Source organism: Enhydra lutris, unplaced genomic scaffold (genome assembly GCF_002288905.1).
Source record: "Enhydra lutris kenyoni isolate GAN:26980312 unplaced genomic scaffold, ASM228890v2 scaffoldscaffold5, whole genome shotgun sequence".
In the NCBI taxonomy this organism is placed as follows: domain Eukaryota; kingdom Metazoa; phylum Chordata; class Mammalia; order Carnivora; family Mustelidae; genus Enhydra; species Enhydra lutris.
Genome location: NW_019154089.1, coordinates 6,014,478 through 6,039,553, shown reverse-complemented (window position 1 = coordinate 6,039,553; position 25,076 = coordinate 6,014,478). Strand labels below are relative to the sequence as shown.

The window sequence follows — 25,076 nt, the reverse complement described above, 5'->3', positions numbered from 1 at the left end:
AGCTGACAGTACTGTTCTACACATTTTGAAATTTGGTAAGAGGGTAGATTTCATGTTATGTGGTTTTTTTTTGTTTATTTTGTTTTTTGTTTTTTAAAGATTTTATTTATTTATTTGACAGAGATCACAAGTAGGCAGAGAGGCAGGCAGAGAGAGGAGGGAAGCAGGCTCCCCGCTGAGCAGAGAGCCCGATGCGGGGCTCGATCCCAGGACCCTGAGATCATGACCTGAGCTGAAGGCAGAGGCTCAACCCACTGAGCCACCCAGGCGCCCCAATGTTATGTGTTTTTTTATCACAATAAAAATATATTGACTCACAAAGCAAAATTGAGTTCATTATCTATTTTATGATGGGAGAATACCCAGACCCTTAAAACTGCAACTAGCTAACAATATGTGCTTATTTTATAATATGATAATAATCCATCAATAAAACTTAGTTAAGTACATATTGGAGCGCCTGGGTGTCTCAGTTGGTTAAGAGTCTGCTTTCAGGGACGCCTGGGTGGCTCAGTTGGTTAAGCAGCTGCCTTCGGCTCAGGTCATGATCCCAGCGTCCTGGGATCGAGTCCCACATCGCGTTCCTTGCTCAGCAGGGAGCCTGCTTCTCCCTCTGCCTCTGCCTGCCTCTCTCTCTGCCTGTGCTCGCTCTCTCTCTCTCCCTCTGTCCCTGACAAATAAATAAATAAAATCTTTAAAAAAAAAAAAAAGAGTCTGCTTTCAGCTCAGGTCATGATCCCAGAGTTCTGGGATTGAGTCCCACATTGGGCTCCCTGCTCAGTGGGGAGCCTGCTTCTCCCTCTGCCCCCTCCCCCCCCCCCAACACACTCATGGTGTCTCTCTTTCTTGGAAAAATAAATAAGTAAAATCTTTTTTAAAATGTTATAAATTCAAAAAAAAAATGTTAAAAATTCTGCCCAAGTCATAGCCTACTATAGGCAGATAAATTAGTCCTTCTTTGAATAATATAATTAGAAAATTTAAATACATGCCTTAGTTTGGAAAATATAAGATACTATACTTTGAGAAACAGACAGGCAGTTTCTTTAAAAATTAAACATACACATACTTTAAACCCACCATTCCACTCTTAGGTATTTACTCAGAAGAATAAAAATATACATCTACAAAGACTTGTACATGAACATTCCTATTAATTTTGCTTGTAACAGCCAAAAATAGGAAACAACCCAAAACAGGAGAATAGACTAAAAACAGTTGTATATCCTTATAATGGAGTCCTACTCAGTAATAAAAAGGAATCAGCTACTGATACCTACAAAAACATGAATGAATCTCTAAACCTTAATGCTGAATCAAAGAGTATATACTATGTAATTCCATATATATATCCTAGAAAATGTAAACTAATCTATAGTGATAGAAAGCAACTCAGAGGTTGTCTGGGAACATAAATGGAGTCATAAGAGGATTGAAAAAGGATAAGAGGACATTTTAGAGTTTGATGGAAATGATAGCTATCTTGATTGTGGTGGTGGTTTTATAGGTATAAAAATCTATCAAAACTCATCAAATTATGCATTTTAAGTATGTTTAGTTTACTATACATAATTACATCATGATAAAGTTTAGAAAATTTAAACCTAGAAAATGATATAAGCTCTGACCCAGATATTAAGATGGATTTTAAAGTCACAATAATCAATCAAACTGGTATTTATACTAGAATTAAAAAAGAAATAAATGAAATAGAAACAAACCCAAGCACATGTAAGCATTTTGCCTATGATAAATGTGGCACTCCAAGACACTGGATTACTCAAGTTGAAGATAATATTTACAACACATATGACAAAAGACTAATATGCCTATTATTTTACAAATCTATATGGGAAAAGGTTAGTCCAATTGACAAATAGTTTAATGATTCTTTTTTTTTTTTAAGATTTTATTTATTTATTTGACAGATGGAGATCACAAGTAGGCAGAGAGGCAGGCAGAGAGGCAGGCAGAGAGAGAGAGGAGGAAGCAGGCTCCCTGATGAGCAGAGAGCCGGATGCGGGACTCTATCCCAGGACCCTGGGATCATGACCTGAGCCGAAGGCAGAGGCTTTAACCCACTGAGCCACCCAGGCGCCCCTAGTTTAATGATTCTTAAAACAAGAAATACAAATGGTCAATTAGTATTAGTAAAATGTTCAACCTTTCCTGTGATCATATAAGCGCAACTAAAAAAAAGATGGTATTTTAAACTTACTAAATTGGCAAATATTTTGGGGTGCCTGGTTGGTTCAGTTGGTAGAACATGATAACTCTTGATCTTGGGGCCATGAGTTTGAGTTCCACATACGGTATAGAGATTACTAAAAAAAAATTACTAAAAAAAAAACTAAATAAAAACTATAATATCCATTGCTAGATTGAGAGTGGGACTTTATATCCAGTGCTACTTGAAAGTACTTGAGTATAAATCAGTGAAACCTTTCTGGAGGGAAAAATAGCAAAATATATTAAAAATTCTGAAAAAGTATAAACCCTGTGGCCCACTAATCACAATTCTAGGAATTTATCCTAAACAAATAATAAAGCAAGTTCAAAAAGACATTTTAAAAGATGTTCACAAAATCATATCTACCAAGAGGGAGAAAACCTGAAAACAAATATTCAAAATTGTAAGATCAGTTAAACTATAGAACAATCTTACAACGAAATACTATGTAACCATTGAAAAATATGATGTGGTTCCATATTTACTGTCAGGGTTACATAACAAACAGGTCACAAAACTATGTGAAGTATGTCATCTTTTAAAAGCATAAATTTCTATGCACATATTTGGTTGGCAAAAGTCTAGAAGTATATAAATCAAAATGTCACTAATTTTTCCCAGAATCTGGGAGTTGGGAAAATCTTAACTTCTTCTTTTTGTTTATCATGTATTCTCTACTTTTTCTATAATCATTATGTAGTCCTTGTATAATTAAACCCATGACATAAAAAATAAATTCAAAGGAAAATGTAGCAAACAAATCTAATTCTTTTATTTTTTTAAAGAAATTTTATTTACTTCTTTGAGAGAAAGAGAGAGAACAAGAATGGGGGTAGGAGAGGGACAAGCAGACTACATTCTGAGTGGGAGCCCACTGTGGGGTTCAATCCCAAGACCCCGAGATCATGACCTGAACCAAAAGCAAAAGTCAGATGATCAACCAACTCAGCCACCCAGCACCCCTGATTCTTTTTTTAAAGATTTATTTATTTATTTTAGAAAGAGAGTGAGCATGAGTGGGAGGGGAGAGGGAGAGGAAAAGAGAACCTTAAGCAGACTTTGCACTGAGCACAGAGACTAATGTGGGGCTCAATCTCATGACCATGAGAGCACGATCTGAACAGAAACCAAGAGTCAGAGGCTTAACCAACTGAGCTATGCAAGCATCTTGAGAGAATCTCTCTCTCTCTTTTTTTTTTAAGAATCTATTTATGTATTTATTTATTTATTCATTCATTCATTTGAGAAAGAGAGGGAGAGAGCACAGAGGGAGTGTAAAACGGAGAAGTAGACTCCCCACTGAACAGAGAGCCCAATGAGGGACTCGATCCCAGGACCCTGAGATCATGACCCAAGTCAAAGGCAGATGCTTAAACTGACAAACCATCCAGGTGCCCCCTGAGAGAAAGAATCTTTTTTTTTTTTTTTTAAGATTTTATTTATTTATTTGAAAGACAGAGATCACAACTAGGCAGAGAGACAGGCAGAGGGAGAGGAAGGGAAGCAGGCTCCCTGCTGAGGAGAGAGCCCAATCCCAGGACCCTGGGATCATGACCTGAGCTGAAGGCAGAGGTTAACCCACTGAGCCACCCAGGCGCCCTGAGAGAAAGAATCTTAAGCAGACTCCTTGCTGAGTGTGGATCCCACCATGGGGCTCAATCTCACAATCCTGAGATCATGACCTGAGACAAATCAAGAGTTGGGACACTCAACTGACTGAGCCACCCAGGCGCTCCAAAGAATCTGATTCTTAATAAACTCTAGTTTTCTCCAGATACCAGTGAAATAATTTTTTCTGTTAAGAATTCCTTTAAGAATACTCTTTCGATGCTATATATCATATGTTTAGTAAGTTTATCTAAGTAACAACAGCAACAATTAAAATTAACCACATTTGTCGACAACTTATTCAAGGCCCTGTGCTCAGAACATTTTCACCATTACCTCATTTAATCTTCCAGCCCCAGAAAAATAAAGACCATTAACGTTACTTTATAGCCCAGTAAACTGGGCACAAAGATTAAGTGACTTTCCCAAGGTTACAGAGCTAATTAGTGACAGAGCTGAGTTTTAGTCTATGTGATTCCAGAGCCCCGTCTTATAAACACTACACCATACTTGCTTTGAAATTTAGGTAACTACATTTTTTAAAGGGGCTTTACATCAGAAATAAGATACCTCAGTTGACCCTGGGAAAGGAAATTAACTAGATAGAGAAAATAAATAGAAGCAGATTTACTTTCCACAGTAAATTCTCTTACTTTTTGAATTTTGCTCTAAATATATTGGTAAACTTATTACCTAGTTTAAAAAGAAATTTACATTTTAAAATAATTAGAAAATGTTCTAGTATAACGCTTTTGTTTTCTCCAAACCCCAAGTGAATTTTGGCATTAGTATACCTTCAAACAACACTAAAACTGCAGTGGTCAATGCCCGGTAGATATCTCAGGATACCAGTGTACAAGGAACAGAGCCCTAACTTGGATAGACTGACTATTAAAAGGTGGTGATAAGCATGGTAAGTCCTGGTAAATCCAGTCCATGGTAAATCCTTCTGATTTTTCCAGTTTACCCCTAAGTATCGTTAAAATTGGGATAAACTAAAAATAATGGACAGGATTATCCTAGGGAGTTTTCAGTTCTAACAGTCTATTAATTTTAATTTTTCTGTACTAAAGATGTAAAGACAGGAAGATAGTAACTTCTAACAGATAACATTATGAATCCTTTCAGAATTTCATTAAAGTAATATCTTAAAACTGTATTATAATTTACGCAAATTTCCCAGAAATAAGTTCTTAATTCTTAACATACATGAACTATATCTGCCAACAATCCATTTAACTTTGGGTATTTTTTCCTTGCATTTTTGGGGTGTTGAACTTGAGGAAGGACCAGCCCAGCAAAAATGGGACTCTTGGAAAAGATATTCTGTAAGTGAGGTGTCAAGTTGCCTGAAAAGAGAAAAAAAATACGAATATAAGAAAACAGAGAAATTAATCTACAATCGAAATAAACAAATTGTGGGGTGCCTGTGTGGGCTCAGTCATTAAGCATCTGCCTTCTGGGCTTCCTGCTCAGCAGAAAGCCTGCTTCTTCCTCTCCCACTCGCCCTGCTTGTGTTCCCTCTTTCACTGTGTCTCTCTCTGTCAAAAAAATAAATAAAATTCTTAAAAAAAAAATAAACAAATTGCTGTGTGGTCTGCATTAGATTACTAAAAAAGAAGAAGAACAATTATGTTCTTTTAATTTTTTAAGGTTGAACAAGAAACTATCTGAATATAGCACAAAAATTGGAAGTTTCCCCAGTAATCTGTTGATAGCATGTAGGCAGTAGAAAATTTAAAACCACCAGGTTCATTTTCATTTCCCAAAATATAAGACATAATATATAATGCTATCAGGAAAAGCAAACCTTTACATATTTCCATATGGGTATCTAAATAGCCTAACAAATGTTATCAGCAAAGCCTTACTCAAAACAGCTAAAATATCTAAATTATTTAGAAACAGAAATATTGCAAAGAAACAAGGCTATAGAGTAGCAGTAGAATGAAAAGAACAGTAAACAGGAGTGGAGAGAGCTAAGTTCCAGCGCCAGTTTCGTTATAACTATTTCTGTGGCCTTGGGCAAATATCTTCCCTTTCTATGCTTCAGTTTCTTTATATGTAAAATGACAGAATTAATCCCATCATCTCTAACATCTTCTAACATTACTCTCAAAACCAGAACATTAAAGGTGACCAAAAAAGGGTGATGCTTTAAGACTCCAAACTGTATCTGTTGTTAATATTTATCCAGACTTCATGATTTTCATAGTTGCTCCAGTACCTTCCTCATGATCCTGTAACTACATGTTTATGTATAGCTTCTCTACCACAAAAGGAGCTCCTCAAGCGCATCATACCCAGCAATTGCACTACTGGGTATTTACCCCAAAGATACAGATTTAGTGAAAAGAAGGGCCATATGCACCCCATGTTCATAGTAGCAATGTCCACAATAGTCTAACCATGGAAAGAACGGAGATGTCCTTCAACAGACGAATGGATAAAGAAGATGTGGTCCATATACACAAAGGACTATTACTCAGCCATCAGAAAGGATGAATACCCAACTTTTTTATCAACTTGGATGAGACTGGAGGAGATTAAGTTATGTGAAATAAGTCAAGCAGAGAAAATCAACTATCATATGGTTTCACTTACTTGTGGAACATAAGGAATAGCATGGAGGACATTAGGAGAAGGAAGGAGAAAATGAAGGAAGGGAAATCAGAGGAGGGGGAGACGAACCATGACAGACTATGGACTCAAAGAAACAAACTGAGGGTTTTAGAGGGGAGGGAGGTGGGGGAATGGGTTGGCTTGGTGACGGGTATTAAGGAGGGCACAGATTGCATGGAGCACTGGGTGTTATATGCAAACAATGAATCATGGAACACTACATCAAAAACTAATGATGTACTGTATGGTGACTAATATAACATGATAAAAAAAGAAATACATTTTTAAAAAATCACTGAAACTCCATGAGCAAGGCTAACTAACCATCAAGATGTTTGCGTATTCATTCAAAGTAGATCATTAAAAAAGTATAAGCGCTCATCAAATGTATTTTTGAATAAGTTATTTAATTACCTGGATATCTACAGTGGTTTAAAAAAAAGTTATCTCGATAAGTAACTTTCCATCTCTAAGTGCTTCAAAAAGATACCTAAATCAACTCTATTATTTAAAAGTCCTCTTAGAGAGATGCAAAAATATATAGATGCCAAAAAAAGTTTTTTTAGGATTTTATTTATTTATTTGACAGAGAGAGACAGTGAGAGACCACAGCAGGGGGAACGGCAGAGGGAGAGGGGGAAGCAGGTTCCCCACTAAGCAGGGAGTCCCATGCCAAGCTTGATCCCAGGACCCTGAGATCATGACCTCAGCAGAAGGCAGATGTTGAAAAAAATTGAACCACCCAGGCACCCCTACAAGTCAAAATTTTAAAACAACTTTCAGACAAATTGAAGTAGGTTTCTACTGTACCATTTTTCTTACTATCAACCATTAGCAAATGACTTAGCTATTTGCAATCTGGCTAAGAAAATGCTATTTACAAAAACAGAGAAGAATTTTCTACCTTCCTTAACAGCCCAAAGCATACACCTGCTGCCATCTATCAAAAAGTAGCTTCCCCATTCATATAAAGAAAAAACTGAATTTGAAAATCAAGCAGAATTGATAAAGCAATATTTACTTTAAGCATTTAACAGTGTATTTCAGTAGTACCCACCTACTTTTAAAACAATTTTATGAAGTAAATCCAAATCAGAGCAGCTAGGAAGATAGGGGTTTCCAGTGGCCATCTCAATGATCATACAACCCAAAGCCCAGATATCTACAGGTCTGAAACAAACAAGAATAAATCATTTTTTATGGAAAAATTTATAAAATGTCTCTTTTTTATGATTTTATTTATTTATTTGAGAGAGAGCATGAGTGGGGTGAGGGGCAGAGGGAGAAGCAGACTCCCCACTGAGCAGGGAGCCCAACATTAGCTTGATCCCAGGACTTTGGGATCAAGACCTGAACCAAATGCAGACGCCCAACCAACTGAGTCACCCAGGTGTCCCTAAAATATCTCTCCTAAAAAAATTTTTTTTTAAGATTTTCTTTATTTTAAAGATTTTATTTATTTGACAGAGATCACAAGTAGACAGAAGTAGGAAGAGAGAGAGGGAGAAGCAGGCTCCCCGCTGAGCAGAGAGCCCGATGTGGGGCTTAATCCCAGGACTCTGGGATCATGACCTGAGCCGAAGGCAGAGGCTTAACCCACTGAGCCACCCAGGTGCCCCTCTTCTAAAATTTTTTTTAAATAATGTTCCAGCCAAAGAAAAAAATAATGATTAGGCAGTATCATTAATAAATTTTCATCTTAATATCATATGCCAACTTTAGGATATATATTAAATATTGCCACATTTTATTAATATATTAAATATCTTATATTTAAATCAAATGAGAAGCCATGTAGTAGTTCAGATGAAAAGTAACTATAATTCTAAAATTGTGGGGCACCTGGGTGGCTCAGTGGTTAAAGCCTCTGCCTTCAGCTCAGGTCACGATCTCAGGGTCCTGGGATCGAGCCCCGCATCGGGTTCTCTGCTCAGCAGGGAGCCTGCCTCCTCCTCCTCTCTCTCTGCCTGCCTCTCTGCCTACTTGCGATCTCTGTCAAATAAATAAATAAAATCTTTAAAAAAAAAAAAGTTGGATGCTTAACCACCTGAGCCACCCAGGCGCCCTGAGAGAGAGGATTACAGGGAGACTCTGCAGTGAGCACAGAGCCCGACATGGGTCTCAATTTCATGACCCAAAGATCATGACCAAAGCTGAAATCAGGAGTTGGAGACTTAATGAACTGAGCCACCCAGGGGCCCCTAGTCTTAGTTTGGTGAGGTGGGCTTTAGCACAAGTGACTCCATTTGGGGCCAGTTGTCTCTTTTTTAACAATATAAACTTTAGAATCAATTTGTTGATATCCAAATTGGATTTTGGCTGGCATTGCATTCAATTTATAGATCAGGTTGGAAGAGCTGATGTTTTGACAATATTGAGTCTTCCTTTTTGTGAACACACAATATCTCTCCATTTATGTACATGTTCTTGGATTTATTCAGTGAATTTTGCTTTTTTCGCTTGAGAGTTTATCTTGGAGATCAATTTATATTAGCATATACCTCCTTTTTGATAGCTGAATAATATTTCATAATGTGGGTGTATAAAATATTACATAGCAGTTTTCATATTGAAGGATGTTTAGGTTGTTTCCAATTTTTTTCTACCCCAAACAATGCTTCTGGAATTCTCATATAATTTATCTTTGTGCACATGGGTGAGTAGATCTTTGGTTACATTCCTAGGAATAAAGTTGTTTGGTCAAAAGTAGGTACATTTTTTTTTTAAGATTTTATTTATTTATTTGTCAGAGAGAGAGAGAGAAAGCATGAGAGTGAGCACAAGCAGATAGAGTGGCAGGCAGAGGCAGAGGGAGAAGCAGGCTCCCTGCTGAGCAAGGAGCCCGATGTGGGACTCGATCCCAGGACGCTGGGATCATGACCTGAGCCAAAGGCAGCCGCTTAACCAACTGAGCCACCCAGGCGTGCCGGTACATTTTTTAAAAAAGATTTTATTTACTTATTTGACAGATCACAAGTAGGCAGAGAGGCAGGCAGAGAGAAATGGGGAAGCAGGCTCCCTGCGGAGCAGCGAGCCTGATTTGGGGCTCAATCCCAGGACCCTGAGATCATGACCTGAGCTGAAGGCAGAGGCTTTAACCCATTGAGCCACCCAAGCGCCCCAAGTAGGTACATTTTTAATTTTGGTCACTTTTGTCAATTTTCCCTTTGAAGAAGTCGTATGGTTTACACTCCCAGGATGGTACACAGGAGTGTTCATTTTCCATGGCTTCACCAATATAGCAGTTATTGAACCTTACAATTTTTATCAGTTGGGTCAGTGAAGGATACAGCTCACTGTAGTATTTATATTTCTTCTGAATGTGAGATTTTTTGGCTCCTTTTTATCTATTTAAAATTCCTAGTCAGCGGGGGGATGCCTGAATGGCTTAGTCAGTTGAGCATCTGACTCTTGGTTTTGGCTAATGTTGTGATCTCAGGGTTCGGGATTGAACTCCATGTTCGGTTCCCCACTCAGTGCAGAGTCTGCTTGAGATTCTCATTCTCTCTTTCCCTACTCCCCTCATTCCCTCACTCCCCTCCCTAAAATAAATAAATCAATCTGAAAAGAAAAAAAAGGTCCTAGTGGGTGCCTGGGTGACTCAATCAGTGGAGGATTTGACTCTTGATCTCAGGGTTGTTAAGTTCAAGCTCTATGTTGGATGTAGAGATTACTTAAAGAAAATAAAATCTTTAGAAGTCTAGTGATATACGTTATCTTTAAAAAACTGATTATGTGTCAAAAAGTTAGATTTATGGGTGACTCATAATACAAGGTAAATAAATGTGGGTGCCTGGCTGACAAAGTTGGTAGAGCATGTGACTCTTGATTTCACGGTTATGAGTTTAAGCCTCAAATTAGGCATGGAGTCTACTTTAAGTAAATTAATTAATTTAAAAAAGATAAATAAGTGTAAATGGTAAAGTATTAAAGATTTTTAAATTTTACTTTTTAAAAAAAAAATATTTTATTTATTTATTTGACAGACAGAGATCACAAGTAGGCAGAGAGGCAGGCAGAGAGAGGAGGAAGCAGGCTCCCTGCTGAGCAGAAAGCCCGATGTGGGACTCGATCCCAGGACCCTGGGATCATGACCCGAGCCGAAGGCAGAGGCTTTAACCCACTGAGCCACTCAGGCGCCCCAGCATCCAACTCTTGAATTTGGCTCAGGTCATGATCTCAGGGTTCTGGGATGGAGCCCTGCTTCCAGCTCTTGGCTTAGCAGAGTCTGCTTGAGATTCTCTGCTTCACCTCCGGCTCATGTGCTCTCTCTTTCTCAAATAAATAAGCTCTTTCAAAGAAAATAAATTCTCTCTCTCTTTCTCTCTCTGCCCCTCCCCTGGCTCGTGCTCTTTCTCTCTCTAAAATAAATAAATGAATAAACAAAATCTTCTTAAAAATACTTAATTAGCGGTGCCTGGGTGACTCAGTGGGTTAAGCCGCTGCCTTCGGCTCAGGTCATGATCTCAGTGTCCTGGGATCGAGCCCCGCATCAGGTTCTGGAGCCTGCTTCCTCCTCTCTCTCTGCCTGCCTCTCTGCCTGCTTGTGATCTCTCTCTGTCAAATAAATAAATAAAATCTTTAAAAAAAATACTTAATTTCAACTTCTCCCAGAAGTGGACTCTTAAACCAGTCAATCTGGATTTACATGGTCAGCACTAGTAAGGTAACCTGCCTGACAGAACCCTGCTATCCCCTAAAGGAAGGTGACCTTACCACAAACAATCTACTCTTTACTAGTAACTGCCTTGTTCTGCCCCATTCTACCTATATAAGTCTTTCCATTTTGTACAGCCCCTCAGTGTCTCTTTCTGTCTGCTAGATGGAATGCTATCTCATTCACAAATCATTGAATAAAGGTATTAAGATCTTTAAATTTTACTCAGCTGAATTTTGGTTTTTAACAATATGGAAAAGCAATAGACCCAGAATAGCCAACACAATGTTGAAGAACAAAGTCAGAGGAAAGATACTACCTGACTTCAAGACATATTATAAAGCTACAGTAATCAAAACAGTATGGTATTATTGAAAAAATAAACAGATCAAGAGAACAGAATATAGAGTCGAGAGACTCACAAAATATATTCAACTAAACTTTGAAAAAGAAAATTCAGTAGAGAACAGAATGTCTTTTCAAAAAGTGATACTGGAGCAACTGTCATCCATGAGTGAGGATGTCAGGATCCTGAGATTGAGCCCTTAGTCAGGATCTGCACTCAGTGTAGAGTCTGCTTGTCTGTTCGTTCCTCTCCCTCTGTCCCTTTGCCCCCCACCCCCCACTGTCTATCTGTCTCTCTGTCTCTTTCTCTCTCAAATAAATAAATAAATAATCTTAAAAAAAACTATTGCACTAATTGATATTTAGCCAGATGAGTTATACGAAGTTATATGAAGAACTTATATCCACCGAAAAACCTGCACATGAATGTTTCCAGCAGCTTTATTCATAACTGCAAAATGCCCTTCATTAGATAAAAGGATAAATAAATTGTCAAATAAACATACAATGGAGTACTATTTAGTGATTTAAAAAATGACTATTGAGGGCGCCTGGGTGGCTCAGTGGGTTAAAGCCTCTGCCTTCGGCTCAGGTCATGATCCCAGGGTCCTGGGATCGAGTCCCGCATCCGGCTCTCTGCTCAGCAGGGAGCCTGCTTCCCTTCCTCTCTCTCTGCCTGCCTCTCTGCCTACTTGTGATCTCTGTCTGTCAAATAAATAAATAAAAAATTAAAAAAAAATGACTATTGAGACATAAAGCAAAACAAAACCAAAAAATGAAGGAAACTTAAATACACATTGCTAGGTGAAAGAAGCCAGTCTGAAAATGCAGTATAACATATGACCCCAAACACATGACATTCTGGAAAAAACAAGAGTATAGAGACAGTAAAAAGATCAGTAGTTGCCAGAAATTCAGGGAGGAGGAGGAAAGGATGAAAAGATAGAACACAGAGGATTTCTAGGGGCGTGGAAATATTCTGTATAATACTGTAATAGTGGATAAATGACTTTATGCAGTTGTCAAAATCCATAGGAATTCAACACAAAGAGTGAACTTTAATGTAAACTATGGATTACATTAACTATGGATTATAATTAACAATAATACATATATAATGTTTTATCAATCTTTTTTAAAGATTTTTTTTAAGATTTTTTATTTATTTATTTGACAGACAGAGATCACAAGTAGGCAGAGAGGCAGGCAGAGAGAGGAAGGGAAGCAGGCTCTCTGCTGAACAGAAAGCCCAGTGCGGGGCTCGATCCCAGGACCCTGGGATCATGACCCGAGCGGAAGGCAAAGGCTTTAACCCACTGAGCCACCCAGGCACCCCTAAAGATTTATTTTTTTTAAGTAATCTCTACACCCAATATATGGGGCTCAAACTCACAACTCCAATATCAAGAGTTGCATGCTCTACTGACTGAGCAAGACAGGCACCCCAGAGGTTTATCAATCTTTTAAAAAGTGCCACTCTTGGGGCACCTGGGTGGCTCAGTGGGTTAAAACCTCTGCTTTCGGCTCAGGTCATGATCCCAGGTTCCTGGGATCGAGCCACACATCCGGCTCTCTGCTCAGCAGAAAGCCTGCTTCCTCCTCTCTCTCTCTGCCTGCCTCTATGCCTACTGGTGATCTCTCTCTGTCAAATAAATAAATAAAATCTTTAAAAAAAAAAAAAGTGCCAAACTAATGTAAGGTGTTAACAACAGGAAAACTGAGTTGTGGAGGGGTTAAGAAGGAGGCTGTAGGTATTGGGGAACTTTACTTTCTGCTCAATTTCTCTGTAAACCTATAAATGCTCTCAGAAAGTAAAGTCTACTAATTTGGGACGCCTGGGTGGCTCAGTGGGTTGGGCCGCTGCCTTCGGCTCGGGTCATGATCCCAGCGTCCTGGGATCGAGTCCCACATCGGGCTCCTTGCTCAGCAGGGAGCCTGCTTCTCCCTCTGCCTCTGCCCGCCACTCTATCTGCTTGTGCTCACTCTCGTGCTCTCTCTCTCTCTCTCTCTCTCTCTCTCTGACAAAAAAAAAAATAAAATCTTTAAAAAAAAAAAAAAAGAAAGTAAAGTCTACTAATTAAAAAAAATTAAAAGAAAAAAAAGGAAGATTCTGTACTATATGTAGTATGCTTTTATTTGTTTAAAAAGGAGATGCTGTGGATTGATATCCAAAATATATAAAGAACTTACACAACGCCAAAAATACAAATAATCCAATTAAAAATGGGCAGATGACCTAAATAGATGCTTTTCCAAAGAAGACATACAGATGGTCTGTATTAAGAAAGAAGACTTCAGGGCACCTGGGTGGCTCAGTTGGTTAAGTGTCTAACTTCAGCTCAGGTCACGATCTCAGAGTCTTGGGACTGAGCCCCACATTGGGCTCTGTGCTCAGCAGGTAATCTGCTTCTCGCTCTCCCTTTGCCCCCCTCCACTTGCCCCATGCACTTGGGCTCTCTCTCTCAAATAAATAAATAAAATCTTCAAAAAAAAAAAAAAAAAGGAAAGAAAGAAAGAAAGAAGACTTAGAAAGAAAAAAAATATTAAATCTATAACCTTAAATCTATAACCTATCATTCCATCTTAAGACAGTGGACAAAGAAAAGCAAACTAAAACTACGGCATGTGGAAGGAAGGAAATAATAAAGATTAGAGTGAAAATTAATGAAATAAAGAATTTTTTGAAAAAAGAAAAAAATTAGGGTGCCTGGGTGGCTCAGTCATCAAGCGTTTGCCTTTGGTTTAGGTCATGATTCCATGGTCCTGGGATTGAGCCCCGCATGGGACCCCTTGCTCTATGGGAGGCCTGTTTTCCCCTCTCCCACTCCCCCTGCTTGTGTTCTCTCTCTTGCTGTTTCTCTCTCTGTCAAATAAATAAATAAAATCTTAAAAAAATCACTGAAACTAAAGCTGGCTGTAAAGATCAACAAAGTTGACATTCAACCAGAATGACTAAGAAAAAAAGAGAAAAGACTTAAATTATAAGAATCAGAAATGAAAAAAGTAACATTACTACCAACCTTACAGAAATCAAAAGGATTATAAAGGAATAAAATGAATAATATACCAACAAATCAGATAACTTAGGTTAAATGGACAGTTTCCTAGAAAAACACAAACTATTAAAACTGGCTCAAGAAAAATAGAGAATCTAAATAAACCTGTGACAAGTGAAAAACTAGAATTCCTAATCAGAACACTACATACAAAGGAAACCCCAGGTCCAGATGGTTTCACTGTTGATTCCATCAAATATTTAAAGAAAAATTAATACCAATTCTTTACAAACTCTTTCAAAAAACAGAAGAGGAAGAAACACTACACAGAACAAACTGGTATTTACCAGAAGGGAGGTAGGAACAGGGATGGCTTAAATAGGTGATGGGTATTAAGGAACACACTTGTGATAAGCACAGGGTATTGTATGGAAGTGCTGAATCACCATATTGTACACCTGAAACTAATTTTATACTATATATTAACTAACTGAAATTTAAATAAGCATTGTAAAAAAATCAATAGAAAACTATAGACCAACATCTCTTACCAATATCTCTCATGAATATGGACAAAAATTTCTCAACAAAATACTAACAAACTGAGTCCAGCAACAAATAAAAAGAATTACACACACTGTGGCATCTAGAAAACAATAACACAGAGAAAGAGAGTCCTAAATACAAAGAACAAATTAGTAAGAGCACCTGGCTGGCTTAGTTGGAAGAGCATTCAATTCTTGATCTCAGAGTTGAGAGTTCAGGCCCCATGGTGGGTGTAGAGATTAGTTTAATTAATTAATTTAATTTAATTAAAAACTGAGAACCATAAAGAACAAACTGGCAGTTGTCAAAGGGGTAGGGAGATGGGTGAAATGGGTAAAGGGGATTAAAATGTACAAACTTTAAAAAAAAAAAAGGTAAAAACTCCCTGTTATGAAATAAATAATTCACAGAAATGAATAGCACAGCATAAGGAACAAAGTCAATAATATTGTAATATACTTGCTGTGGTGAACACTTCATAATGTATATAACTGTTAAATTGCTATGTTTTATACCTGAAACTATTTTAATATTATATGTCAATAATACTTCAATTAAAATATATGTATTTAAAATATATGAATTTGGGGTGCCTGGGTGGCTCAGTTGGTTAAGCAACTGCCTTCAGCTCAGGTCATGATCCTGGAGTCCCAGGATCGAGTCCCACATCGGGCTTCCAGCTCCATGGGGAGTCTGCTTCTCCCTCTGACCTTCTCCCCTCTCATGCTCTCCCTCATTCTCTCTCTCTCAAATAAATAAATAAAATCTTTAAAAAAAATAAACAAACAAAAAAATAAAATATGTGAATTCATATGTATTTAAAATATATGTATTTTTAAAATATTATATATATATGATTGTTTGCTCTTGCTTCTGTGTTGCTATACTCTTGGTGTGGTATTGTACAGAGGCCAATAAATTTTTTCTCTAAAGGAGCACATAATAAATATTTTAAGCTTTGCAGGCTGTACAGTCTCTGGTGCAACTACTTAAACAACTGCAACAGGGTGAAAGCTGCCATAGATGATATGAATATCATAATAAATGAATGGGTGTGACTGTTACCATAAAACTTTATTTACTTTATTTTATGTATTTTTTATTTTTATTTTATTTATTTTTATTTTTTATTTTTATTTTATTTTTATTTATTTTATTTATTTACTTTATTTATTTATAGTATAAAACTTTATTTACAAAAATAGACAGTAGGCCAGATTTACCCATTCCTGGTATAGAGAGTAATACACTAGTCCTTAAACTTAAGAGTGTTCGTGTTGTTTTGTAGACCCAATGAAACAGGCAATACCTCCAATAGAAATAACTTTCAGTACCTAATGTTGCATTGTAAATGGCATATTTCATTATATTTTAGCAAGGTCAAACAGAATCAGGTACCAAAGACAAAAGGAAAAAAAAGAATTATACAGCATGATGAGGTGGGATTTATTTCAGAAACATAGGTTGGTTCAATATGCAAAATTAATTAATGGGATATATCATATCAATAAATTAAAAACATAAAATGCAAATGATCCTCTCATCAGGTACAGGAAAAGAATTTGACCAATATCTTTTCATAATAAAAATTCTCAACAAACTAAGAATAAAAGGAAATTTTGTCAACCTGAAAAAGGGCATCTATGAAAAACCCACAGCTAACAAACTTAATGGTAAAAGATTGGATGCTTTTCCCCTGACATTAGGAACAAGACAAGGATGTCTGCTCTCACCACTTCTTTTCAACATTGTAGTGGAGGTTCTGGCCAGAGAAATTAGGAGGAAAAGAAAACAGAAGGCATCTAGACCAGAAAAGAAGAAGTAAAATTATCTCTCTTCACAGATGACATGATCTTGTATATAGGAAGTCCTAAGTCAAAAAAACAATTATTAAAACAAACATGTTCACCAAGGTTGCAGGATACAAAATTAATATACAAAAATCAGGGATTTTTTTCACACTTGAACATCTGAAATGAAATTAATGGTTCCATTCGCAATAACATCAAAAAGAATAAAATAGGAATAAACAGAAGTGCAAAATGTATGTTCTGAAAACTGCAAAACGTTGTTGAAATTGAAGATCTAGATAAATGAAAAGATGTCTTATGTTCACAGATTAGCAGACTTTACATTGTTTAGATAGCAATACTCTACAAAAGGATTCAGATTCAGTGTAATCCCTCAGAATCCTAGCTGTCTTTTGGGGAAAAAAAATTTTTTTAATTGACAACCTGATCCTAAAATTCATATGAAACTGCAAGGAACCCAGAATAGCCAAAACAATCTTGAAAAGGAAAATAAAGTTGGAAAACTCATACTTTCCCACTTCAAACTCAATACAAAGCAATAATAATCAAGACAGTGTGGTTCTGGAACGAGGACAAACATACAGATCAACAGAATAGAACTGAAATCCAGAAATAAACCTTGCCATTTCGGGTCAAGTGGTTTTCAACAAGGGTGCCAAGACCATTCAATGAGGGAAAAACATTCTTTTCAACAAATGGTGTTTAGAGAAACAGTCACAGGCAAAAGGAGGAAACCCCTTACGTTATATCACATATAAAAATTAACTTAAAATAGAGGCACTTGGGTGGTACATTTGGTTAAGTCTCCAACTCCCATTTTCAGCTCAGGTCATGATCTCAGGGTCATGAGATTCAGCCCCATGTGGGGTTCCATGCTCAATGGGGAGCCTGCTGAAGATCCTCTCTCTCCCTTTGCCCCCCACCACAGTCTCTCTCTCTCTCCCTCTCAAATAAATAAATCCTAAAAAAAAAAAAATTTAAAACTTTTGTGTGTCCCAGGACACCATCAAGAAAATGAAGAAACAATCGACAGAATGAGAGAAAAAATTTAAAAATGTATTATCTGATAAGGAATTGAATCTACAGTATACAAAGAATTCAATAATAAAAAGCCAATACAATTTAAAAATGAGCAAAGGATCTGAATAGACATTTCTTGAAGGAAGATCTACAAGTGACCAATAAACACATGAAAAGACACTCAACATCATTGGTCATCAAGGAAATGCAAATCAAACCCACAACGAGATACCATTTCATACCCATTATGAGAACTAGAAGCCAAGTCAGATAATAACAAGTGTTGATAAGGATATTAGAGAAACTGTAACCCTCACATTCTGCTGGTGGGATTTTAAAATGATGCAGACACAGAGAAAGATAATTATCATATGACCTCTCTGATATGACAAATTTGACAATTTGGGGATAGAGAAGAAAGGTGACAAATTTGAGAGGCAGGGTGGGGAGGTTGTGCAGTAGGGAAGGAAAAATGAAACAAGATGGGATCGGGAGGGAGACAAACCATAAAAGACTCTTAATCTCACAAAACATGCTGAGGGTTGTGGGGGGTGGGGGGGTGCGTAGGGAGAGGGTGACTGGGTTATGGACACTGGGGAGGGTATGTGCTATGCTGAGCCCTGTGAAATGTGTAAGCCTGATGATTCACAGACCTGTACCCCTGGGGCAAAGAAAACATTATATGTTATTTTTAAATTAATTAATAATTAATTAATTAAAAGAAAATGATGCAGACACTTTGAAAAATAGTCTGACAGTGTCTCAAATGAGTGAACATAAGGTTAACACAAGATTCATTAATTCTACTCCAAGGGAAATGAAAACATATGCCCACACAAAAACTGATACATAAATATTTAAAGCAGCATTATCTATAATAGCCAAAAATGAATACAACTCAAATGTCTATCAATGGGTAAATGAATAAACAAAAGTGATCTATCCACATAATGGGGAAGATAATTGGGATATAAAATATAAAGAACAAAGAAACATGTTGAACTCCACTGTGAGTATGCAATCAACAAAATTCAGATTTAGAAACTCAGTGGTCTAGGTTCTTCAACAGATAAGTTTTAAGAAAAATAAGGGGGTAGAGGACATTACTGTAGTTTAAAAGAGACTTTAAAAACATATAAGGGGGTGCAGCGCCTGTGGCTCAGTGGGTTAAGTGTCTACCTTCAGCTCAGGTCATGATCCTGGCGTCCTAGGATGGAGTCCTGCATCGTGCTCCCTGCTCAGTGGCGAGTCTGCTTCTCCTTCTATCCCTACCCCAGATCGTGTTTGCTTTCTCTTTCGTGTGCTCTCTCTCACAAAAATAAATAAATAAAATCTAAAAATAAATAAATAAATATTAGATTTTTTAAAAAATATTTTATTTATTTATTTGACAGAGATCACAGGTAGGCGGAGAGGCAGGCAGAGAGAGAGGAAAGGAAGCAGGCTCCCTGCTGAGCAGAGAGCCCCATGTGGGGCTCAATACCAGGACCCTGGGATCACGACCTGAGCCAAAGGCAGAGGCTTTAACCTACTGAGCCACCTAGGCACCCCTAGATCTTATTTAAATAAAAAAGCAAGGCTAGTTTTAACAAATATACCACAATAATGTAAGATTATGATGTTAGGGAAAGCAGAAATTGGGTGAGGGCTGTATGGGAATTCCTACTATGTCTGCAACTTTTCTATAAATGTAAAATTATTCCAAAATAAAAGGCATATTTTTTTTAAGATTTTATTTATTTGAGAGAGAGAGTGAGCTCAAGAGAGAGACAGAAAGAGAGCACATGCACACATAAGTCGGTGGGGGGCCGACAGAGAGAGAGGGAGAAGCCGGCTCTTCACTGAGCAGAGAGCCCCATGTGGGGCTCAATCCCAGGACTCTGGGATCATGACCTGAACCGAAGGCAGATGCTTAACGGACTGAGCCACTCAGGTGCCCCTAAGAAGCCAATTTTAAAAAGAATGCCTAGGGATAGAGAAGAAAGTCTAGGGTGGGGACACCTGGGTGGCTCAGTCATTAAGTGGCTGCCTTTGGCTCAGGTCATGATCCCAGGGTCCCGCATCAGGCTCTCTGGCCGGCGAGAAACCTGCTTCTCCCTCTCCCACTCCCCGTGCTTCTGTTCCCTCTCTCACTTTGTCTCTCTCTGTCAAATAAATAAATAAAATCTTTAAAAAAAAAAAAAGTCTAGGGGGGCGCCTGGGGCTCAGTGGGTTGAGGCCACTGCCTTGGGCTCGGGTTGTGATCTCGGTGTCCTGGGATGGAGCCTTGCATGGGGCTCTCTGCTCGGCGGGGAGCCTGCTTCCCCCCCTCTCTCTGCCTGCCTCTCTGCCTACTTGTGATCTCTGTCTGGCAAATAAATAAATAAAATCTTTTTTAAAAAGCTATCATTTAAAAAAGGCTAGATTAAACTAAGTGCATGAACTTAGATAAGTAGATAAAACTATAAAGAAATGTAAGGAACTGAATATAATAAAAGTCAACATCATGGTCACTTTTGGGATAAGGGGAAAAGGTGTAACTGTAATAGGGCACATGGAGACTCTTTGAAGGGGCAGCAAAATTCTATTTTTTTAAATTCAAGTATAATTAATGTAAAGTATTATATTAGTTTCAAGCATATAATATGATTCGATGATTCTATGCACTACTCATTGCTCATCATTGATGTTTCTTAATCTCCTTCACCTATTTAAGCCATTCCTCCACCCCAGAATTCTATTTTTTTATCTGGCAGTGAAGCTATATATTCATTGTGAGCGTTTTTTGTATCTCTGTGTTGTTTTACAATAAAAGGATTTCTTAAAAAACATGCTCTAGCAAATTTATTTCAAACATAATGTGAAGTCTCATAGAATCCAAATTTACCGTGAACAAGTTACCAATTTTATCTCTGTGGACTAAAAGAGATTATATCTGTTCTCATAGAACAGATACCTTCAGCAGGAAGTATTTTTTTAAAAGAACTAAAACTAGGCCATGTTAAATATTAACTGGCACAAAATTTACAAATAATGAACAAGAGGGTTTAGAAGGGGATATGTTTTGGGGGCAAGGATTGGGAAATATGGGGAGCATCAGAAAAGGAATTTAAGCTCTATCATGAAGAGAGGGTTAAAGTGGGACATAGATCTTACGGAGGTTACATTTATTGAGCATTTACTATATTCTAATTTTTTTCATTCACTAAACATTATTTGATTCTCACAACAAACCAATGAAGCTGGTCCTATTATTATTTCCATTATACAGATAAAGTAACAGAAGCACAGAGATGGTCTGTGTAGGGCACCAGTGGTAAGTACAGTTGAAAAGGTACTCTGGAGTGACTTGGGGCAAACGAGTTTACCTTTCTGTGCCTTAGTAACCTCTTATTTTAAATGGGGATGATGGGGGAATGGGCAAAATGGGTGAAGGGGAGTGGGAGATACAGACTTCCAGTTACAGAATGAATGAGTCATGGGAGTAAAACGTACAACATAGGGGATATAGCCAATTATACGGTAATAGTATTATAAGGTGTCAAATGGTAGCTACATTTGTAGTGATCATGGCATAATGTAAAAAAGATGAATTGTTATGTTGTACATCTGAAACTAATGTGATATTGTATGTCAACTATTTTCAAATAAAATTAATAAAATAACTGAATTATCACTCATAAATTTAAAAAAAAATGGGGTGATGATAATAGCAGCACCTTATCATAGGGTTGTTGTGAAAATTAAATGATGTAATGCATGTAAAGTATTTAGAACATTTTCTGGCATGAAGCAAATACTCACTGAAGTTAAATATTATTGTAAAAACAGAATAATGGTTTCTAGGAAAAGTGTGTGAGAATTATCCACCATCCCCCCATTTCTTGTGTTAAGTTGGACCACTAGGTCCCTTTATGTACTTCCAGATTTGCTATTTGTATATTAGACTGCAGTTTCATATACTATTTCTACGGTTTCACAACAGACTGAGACATTGCTATTTTTCAACGCATCTAAAGCAGGACAGTTTAAAAACTATTTGCCAGACTTTGTAAAGAGGGTGCCATATTCCAGAAAATGGGAAACTTGGCAGTTCCTATGGTAACACTGGCAGAGTGAGGTAAATGATTTTTAAATCTCTGCAGAATGTAGAGACTAAAGATAAGCAGAGGAGGCAACTCTGCCAAGGGTGGGGCACAGCTTAAAGCAAGCATGGATACAGCCTGAAAGATGTCCGCAAAGGTCACCTGAAGTTAGGGCCCCTCAACAGTACAGAGGAGGCACAGCAATATCATTATGTAGTAGGGCAGGTACCTAGAGGGTCTTTTTTTTTTTTTTTTTTAAGGCATCATTTCTTGGGGCGCCTGGGTGGCTCAGTGGGTTAAAGCCTCTGCTTTCGGCTCAGGTCATGATCCCAGGGTTCTGGGATCGAGCCCCGCATCGGGCTCTCTGCTCAGCAGGGAGCCTGCTTTCCTTCCTCTTTCTCTGCCTGCCTCTCTGCCTACTTGTGATCTATCAAATAAATAAATAAAATCTTTAAAAAAAAAAAAAGGCATCATTTCTTACCCTTAACCCATAAGCAGAAGGCAGAGGCTATCAGTAGCAGGGGTGACAGATACACAAAAAGAAAAAGGAGATGACCAGGAAAGCCCAGATAGGATCCTCAAATATACATACTTTCCATAAGAGGTATCTTTTAATACCAATTCTGGAGCTCTATACCAGCGTGTGGCCACGTAATCCGTATAAACGTCCCCAGGAGCTGCTAGAGTTCGCGCAAAACCAAAATCACAGAGTTTAGTAATTCCTGACTGGGATACTAAAATATTCTCAGGTTTTATATCACGATGAATGATCTAAAAAACAAACAGAAGATGCAATAGATTAAAATGAGGTTTCATTATCTAGAGGATTTCTCAAAAATTATACAGAGAAAATCTAGTTAATTAAAACAGTAAAGATATTTTTCTACCACATGCAAAGTATTAATTATGTAAGGCAAAAGCTAAATAGTTATGTAGTTTCAATTCTTGCCCCATCCATCATCTCAAAATGAATGAAACCAGGGCCGCCTGGGTGGCTCAGTTGGTTGAGCCTCCAACTCTGATTTTGGCTCAGGTCACAACCTCAGGGTGGTAGGATCAAACCCTGCACTGGGCTCCATGCTCAGCACAGAGTCTGCTTGTCATCTCCCTCTATTCTGCCCTCCATCCCCCGTGCTCTCTCCCTTGCTCTCTCTCCCTCTCAAATAAATAGACAAATAAAACCTTTTTTGAAAAAATGAAATGAAGCCAAGAAAACAGACATAATACTAAAAAGGTAAATCACGATCCCAAAAAGAAATGTAATCAAAAGAATGTAATGAAAAATAGGTGATTTCCTTTAACCCCACATCTTCTAGATATAATTAACTGCCCTTTCTCTTATTCCTTCACAGCTAAAACTCTTGAAGACATTGTCTTTACTAAATCTTCTCTTTATCACCACTCATTCACCCCTTTAAGTAATATAAACTGTCTTTTGCTTTTACATTCCATTAGACTGCCCCAACCAGGGTCATCATGAACTTCATTGTTGCTGCAACCATTATACACACCTCAATACATATCCTACTTGATACTTTAGTGTAAAAATGTTGCCAACTACTCCTCCCTTCCTGATTTCTGGCATCTAAAATTCTTCCAGTCCCTTCTATTTCTGTGGCACTTCCTCTATCCCTATTTGTCTCTTAAAAGTAGGATTCTGGGGGCGCCTGGGTGGCTCAGTGGGTTAAGCTGCTGCCTTCGGCTCAGGTCATGATCTCAGAGTCCTGGTATCGAGCCCCGCATCGGGCTCCTTGCTCAGTGGGGAGCCTGCTTCTCTCTCTGCCTCTGCCTGCCTCTCTGCCTGCTTGTGCTCTCGCTCGCTCGCTCTCTCTCTCTCTCTCTCTCTCTGTCAAATAAATAAATAAATAAAATCTTTAAAAAAAAAAAAAAAGTAGGATTCTGGTCTCAGGTTTTCTTTTCTCATATATCATACTCCCTGGGCAATCACATCTACTCATTTGGGTTTTTCTGGGTTTTTTTTTGTTTGTTTTTACCATTTACTTCACTTGTCATGGGGAAACCATACTCTCTTGCCTTTCTTCTAACCTCAATCTCATTCTCAATCTTCTAACCTCTCAATCTCATCTACTCTTCTAGCTTTAGTAAGTAGCAATATACTGATCACTGACCCAGACACCCCTCAAATTTAGCAAATCCAAAACTGAATGTATCTTCTCCCCAAACCTACTTGTTCTCAACACTGTTAGCTCAGTGGATGCAACAAACATTGACCCCATGGCTCAAGCCAGAAACCAAGGTACCTTTCTCCTTCTGCTCCCAAACATACTTTTGTCCCTAGTTCAAGTCCCCACAACTCTCTCACCAAAATTACTACATTGCCAGCTGGTCTCCCTGAATTCATTATGATCCTCTCCAACCCACTGTCAACAAAGAAGTCACAATACTATTTTTAAATCACATGTGTGTGGCACCTGGCTGGCTCAGTTGGAAGAACATGTGACTCTTGATCTCAGGATCATGGGTTTGAGCCTTACACTGTGTGTACTGGTCACTAAAAAAATTTTTAAACATAAAAAAAAATCAATGTGTGATCATGTCACTTCTCTGCTTAACGTCCTTCAAGGATCCCCCATCCCACAGGATAAATTCCAAACTCCTGAAAACAGCTCATAAGGCTTTGTAGAATTTGGCTCTTGCTCACTTTCGCCACCTCCCTTCCCTAGACTTTAGGATATTTCCCAATTTTCCAAGGTTTAAATCATCTCCATGCATTTGCTGATGCTGTCCCAACTGCCTAGAACACTTTGCCTGGTGTACTTTCTCCTTAAGTCTTAGCTTAGATATTTATATTAGATGTTCCCTATATATGGTTTCACATCATTGTGTACTTCCGCCATCACATTGTTTGCCGTGTCCTATTATTAATTGCCTGTTTACTGTTTGTAACTCCCACTAGACTGGAAGCTCTGCAAGGGCAAGATGTATGTCTGTATTGTTCAATCTATATCTCCAGTAACCACAGTGCCTAAAACAAAGAAAGCATTTAAAATTTTTATGAAATGAATGAAGCATATTCTCATCACCTACAAAGTGTCATTACACAAGTGAAAACCCTCAGTGACAGAAATCTAAGATCTTTCCTTGTGTATGCAATTTATTGCTATAAGTCTTTGGGATTGGCTTTTTTTTTTTTTTTTGGCTTTTTTTTTCTGCCTC

The 25,076-nt window shown here is 37.8% G+C and overlaps 1 protein-coding gene across 2 annotated transcripts in view; it reads right to left on the bottom strand.

Annotated features, from left to right (window-relative positions):
* LOC111141148 (cyclin dependent kinase like 3) overlaps positions 1 to 25,076 on the bottom strand; it is a 74,792-nt gene that overhangs the window by 27,480 nt on the left and 22,236 nt on the right. For both annotated transcript variants that reach the window (XM_022493506.1, XM_022493507.1), the window contains 3 exons: positions 22,492 to 22,670; positions 7,518 to 7,630; positions 5,048 to 5,187 (listed from right to left, as the gene is read on the bottom strand). In XM_022493506.1, coding sequence (XP_022349214.1) covers positions 5,048 to 5,187; positions 7,518 to 7,630; positions 22,492 to 22,670 — 432 coding nt within the window. The remainder of the gene's footprint in view (positions 1 to 5,047; positions 5,188 to 7,517; positions 7,631 to 22,491; positions 22,671 to 25,076) is intronic.